Below are 4,124 nucleotides of genomic sequence, written 5' to 3' on the forward strand. Positions count from 1 at the left end.
TTTGCAGAAACATGCCATATTTTATCAACATGTCGTTCAAACCTTTTGCATATGTACAATGTACAGTTGCAATATGTTAAAGCTTTTATATGCAACTGAATTCAGAAGTGAAGATCCTATGATCCTATGATGTACATAGAAAGATACAATTCAAAAAATAAAAAAGGGTTCAGTTGCAAAACCAGACCAAAGAAAGGACATAGAAGATAAGACAAGGCATGGGGCATTTAGATCAGTTAGCCACAACCCCGCCCACAAAAAACAGCTCTGTAGTTGGTTTCCAAATCTGCAGTGGTTTCCTGTAGATAAAGATCCCTGAGCTAACAGTAACAGAGTTCATCATCAGGTAAATAGTGTTTTGTTTCTCTCTATTTGGTTTGATTCTAATATTATTCAAAAGATGAAAAACATTTCTATTGCCAAACTGCTTTTGCTTGTGTGTGCGTGTGTGTGTGTGTGTGTGTGTGTTCATGGTAAAATATAATCAGCTTACTAATTTGCTCTGCTGATGGAATTGAAATCCATGTGATGACTTGAGTGCAGAGAGACGTCAGGAACCCACTCATAATATCTCAGCTACTTTAATGATAGCAGTGATTATTTTCCTGCAATGTATTTATTCTAATGATAAACAGTGTTTTTACTAACACTAACTGCTGAGATGAAGTTTTATACAATTGGCATAGGTACAAATTGAACCATACAATATATATATATATATAAATTTTTAATTGTGAATTTGCCATTTTCATGCATTACATATATTATTGAAAAATTTACTCATTTCACAGTTTTTCTGAGGAAAAATGAAAACAACTGGATTGTAAGATTAGATTAGATCACTACATTTGACTAAATTTTGTTTGATTGTATTGACTTTTATTTCCATTTGTCCATCCGTCATCACAAGATACAATCAATACAATAAAAATCATTAATTCATTCATTCATTCACTTTTGATCATTAACAGCTTCAACAGCTTGTGTTCAGGATGGCCAGCCATGTTATACCTGTTGAAAACGTAGGAAGCGGCTTCACCATCTTCATCCATGTGATCCCACCACAAACAGCTCCAGGGGGGCTCCAGGAAGTTTCCACTCTCAGAGAGCCAAAAGCACTGGGGGTAAGAGGGGTACCTTAACAGCTCTGGTATGAAAATACAGATACAAACAAGAATGATTTTGTTTGTTAAAGACATACAAATACAAATAAGATTGTCTCTGAACACCTCGTCTTGTTCTCCACAGACTGTCCAGATACTGATTGGGATTGTGACCTATTTGTTTGGGATTGTGTCAGCAGTCCACTTTAACACTGTGTCCGGCTGCAGTGACATCAGCCGCTGGGGATCAATGATCGTATGTCCACTTTGTGTTTTTCTGGCCCTGGATGCTTTGATTCTTACTTGTATAAAAATTATAGGGGGATATTATAATGCCCTTGTAAAACTCTTATTAGGCCTATCCAGCTAGTAGCTGGTATTTAATTGGTTGTTTAATACTTGATAAAAAGTAAAGTTATTAAGTAGTAACTGAGGTGAAACATTTTCCTGAGCACTTTCATTTGAATATCATACAGTGTTGTATTGTTTAAGTCAAGACCCTAAATTAACCCGCTATTGCCTGATGTTGCCTCAGGTTAACAGACTAACATTAATGACATAATTAGTTATTACAATAAAAGAGTTAATGGTAAAATGGAATAGTTTTAATAAGCCAACAAAATGCCCTGTCACCATGTCATTTGGTGGACTTTTTATTTCCATGAGAGCATGGCTAAAGTTTGAACACCCACATTTAGATTACATGTTTTTTTTTGACCTTCTAATAAAAAATAAGTTTACACATCCTCTACAGCGAAGTGAAGTTTAGTGAAGAATTTCTGTAGAAATCAACAACACATGTAATTTGATTAGGGGAGGCCAAACTTTTGCATACCTGTGCTTGCATACAAGCGAAGCACATTTTAAACCAAAGTGATTACTGCACCACATGAGGTGCGCATACAAATTTCTACTTGGAAAATCATTATGGATCAACCAACAGAAATGTTCCAAAATTACATGGAATAGTTGATTACTTTATTAACATCTATTAAACTTTAAGAACACTTTTTTCCTTCTTCTGTAAAGTTCCTTTTTTTTTTGGTTGTTTCAGTACCCCTTATCACGATATGATACAAAATATCAAAGTGTAGTGTATAGAAATAAACGTGAAGTTGTATCGAGAGTAACTTTAGAATTTTATCTTGGCACCCTGGAACAAAAACAGAACTGTGAGGCAGCCTGAGATTCACACCTCTAGCAAATATAGATAAACAGGCATGAAGGCCATCTCAAAATTTACACCACATATACATCTATATATTTACACCATTATAAACCAGGAGGGGTGTGAGAGATCTGGCAGCAGAGACTGTAACTCATCTGTTGATACAGTTTTTCTTGGCCACTCTCTAGTCCTTCATCAATGGTCAGCTCTGACCACAGAGGTGCTGGTCCACTCTTAGCCTAGCAGTGGCACTGATGTACATGATATACTCGTACCAGCACCACACACACTACCATGTCAGACTCAGTGCTGTGCTGAGAAAGGACCACCACCCCAATAATAACCAGACAACAGTGGTCTTGTGGTCAAGAACTGACCAGTGATGAATGAGGTAGAGGAGGGTGATAAACAGTGCTGCTCTATGAACTGTTCTGTTTCTCCTCTTGTGTAGGTGAGAAGTTCCCTGGTGATGAATATAATCAGTGCTGTGGCTGCAGGAGTAGCCATCGTTCTGCTGTCTATCGACATGACTCCTTATTTATATTACCACTTTACCTATCAGGTGAGGGAAATCTGAGGACTTTTAACTGCTGTCATGTTTTTTTTAATTCCCTTTACTAAAACAGAGCTGATTTTCTGACTAGGTTTGATGCTTCTCTGTTTTTCTAGCATTTGGTTTATTAGAGCGTCCATCAGGAAACAGCATTTACCTATTGTTTCAGATAAAACAATTAGGCTACCTGTCAGTTGGCCCTGCTTTTCCTCAAGGAGGGTCCCTGGAATGGAATAAAATCTTTTGTGCAATTTATAGTCTTATGGTGTTTGGAGAATGTCACGTGGAATCAGTGGAGTGCTGCTGGTTTTCTCTGTGCTTTAGTTCATTGTCTCCATCTGCACTTCTGTATCCGCCTGCAAAGCCACCTGCACAGGTTTCCAAATCTGCAGTGGTTTCTTGTAGCCTGCTGCGCTGGAGCGCCGGTCAGTAAGATGCTGCCTCCAATATATACTACATAATATGAAATAAATACAGTGTGAATGTCTGTTGTTCTTTTGTTCACGTAACACTACGTGCTGTCAGATATTTAACTTTTCTTCATTTAGTGCTGTAAGTGAGCAGCCACACATTATTTAATGATTATTTATCACTGATCTGAGTGCACTGTAATGTGAGTGAATGTGATCTGATGACTGAATGATGATGAGATGTTCTTTCTTTTACAGGCCGTGTTTATTATCAGCAATCCTGAAACACACAATCTGGCTGAGGAAAACGCTTAACTCACCATAAATTATACCTGTTAAGTTCTAAATTCAATGTTGTTAAGTTCTAAGTTCATCTCTGTTCAATTCCCAGTTTATTTATGTTTAGCACAAAACTTTATTTCTTTTAATTTCTAAATTTTTCAAGTCCTAAATTTATTTTTTGAGCTCTGAATTTATTTTTGTTAAGTCTTACATGTATTTTATTAACTTCTAAATTTGTTTTTTGTTAAGTTCTAAATTTGCTTCTTTTAAGTCCAAAAAAATTTTAATTCCAAAAAAAGTCCAAATTTTATTTTTCTATCAAGTCTTAAATGTATTTCTGTTAAGTTCTAAATATAGTTCTGTTAAATCCTAAATTTATATCTATGAAGTCCTAATTTTATTTTTCTGTTGAGTCCTAAATGAATTGTTGTTAAATACTGCCAAGTACTAAATGAGTCACTTTTAAATTTTAAATTTATTTTTGTTAAGTCCTATTTTTTTCTGTTAACTACTAATTTAATTTCTGCCCAAAATTTGCACAATATAACATTAGAATAAATATACATGAAAAAACATACTGTAAAAGAATCTGTTTTTAAGAACACAGG

The 4,124-nt window shown here is 35.4% G+C and overlaps 1 protein-coding gene across 1 annotated transcript; it reads left to right on the forward strand.

Annotated features, from left to right (window-relative positions):
- Positions 1 to 306: 306 nt before the first annotated feature.
- Positions 307 to 3,549, forward strand: LOC118807654 (membrane-spanning 4-domains subfamily A member 15-like). The gene is made up of 5 exons (XM_036569689.1): positions 307 to 346; positions 972 to 1,124; positions 1,249 to 1,359; positions 2,723 to 2,833; positions 3,493 to 3,549. The coding sequence occupies exons 2-5, from the start codon at positions 993 to 995 to the stop codon at positions 3,547 to 3,549; spliced, it is 411 nt and encodes a 136-aa protein (XP_036425582.1). The 5' UTR covers positions 307 to 346; positions 972 to 992.
- The last annotated feature ends 575 nt before the right edge of the window (positions 3,550 to 4,124 follow it).

The sequence above is a fragment of the Colossoma macropomum genome, unplaced genomic scaffold (assembly GCF_904425465.1).
Source record: "Colossoma macropomum unplaced genomic scaffold, Colossoma_macropomum, whole genome shotgun sequence".
NCBI lineage: Eukaryota > Metazoa > Chordata > Actinopteri > Characiformes > Serrasalmidae > Colossoma > Colossoma macropomum.

Coding starts and splice junctions, on each gene's coding strand:
- LOC118807654 (XM_036569689.1), top strand. CDS start 993: ATGGCCAGCCATGTTATACCTGTTGAAAACGTAGGAAGCGGCTTCACC. Junction 1,125..1,248: donor GAGAGCCAAAAGCACTGGGG/GTAAGAGGGGTA, acceptor TGTTCTCCACAG/ACTGTCCAGATACTGATTGG. Junction 2,834..3,492: donor ATTACCACTTTACCTATCAG/GTGAGGGAAATC, acceptor TTTCTTTTACAG/GCCGTGTTTATTATCAGCAA.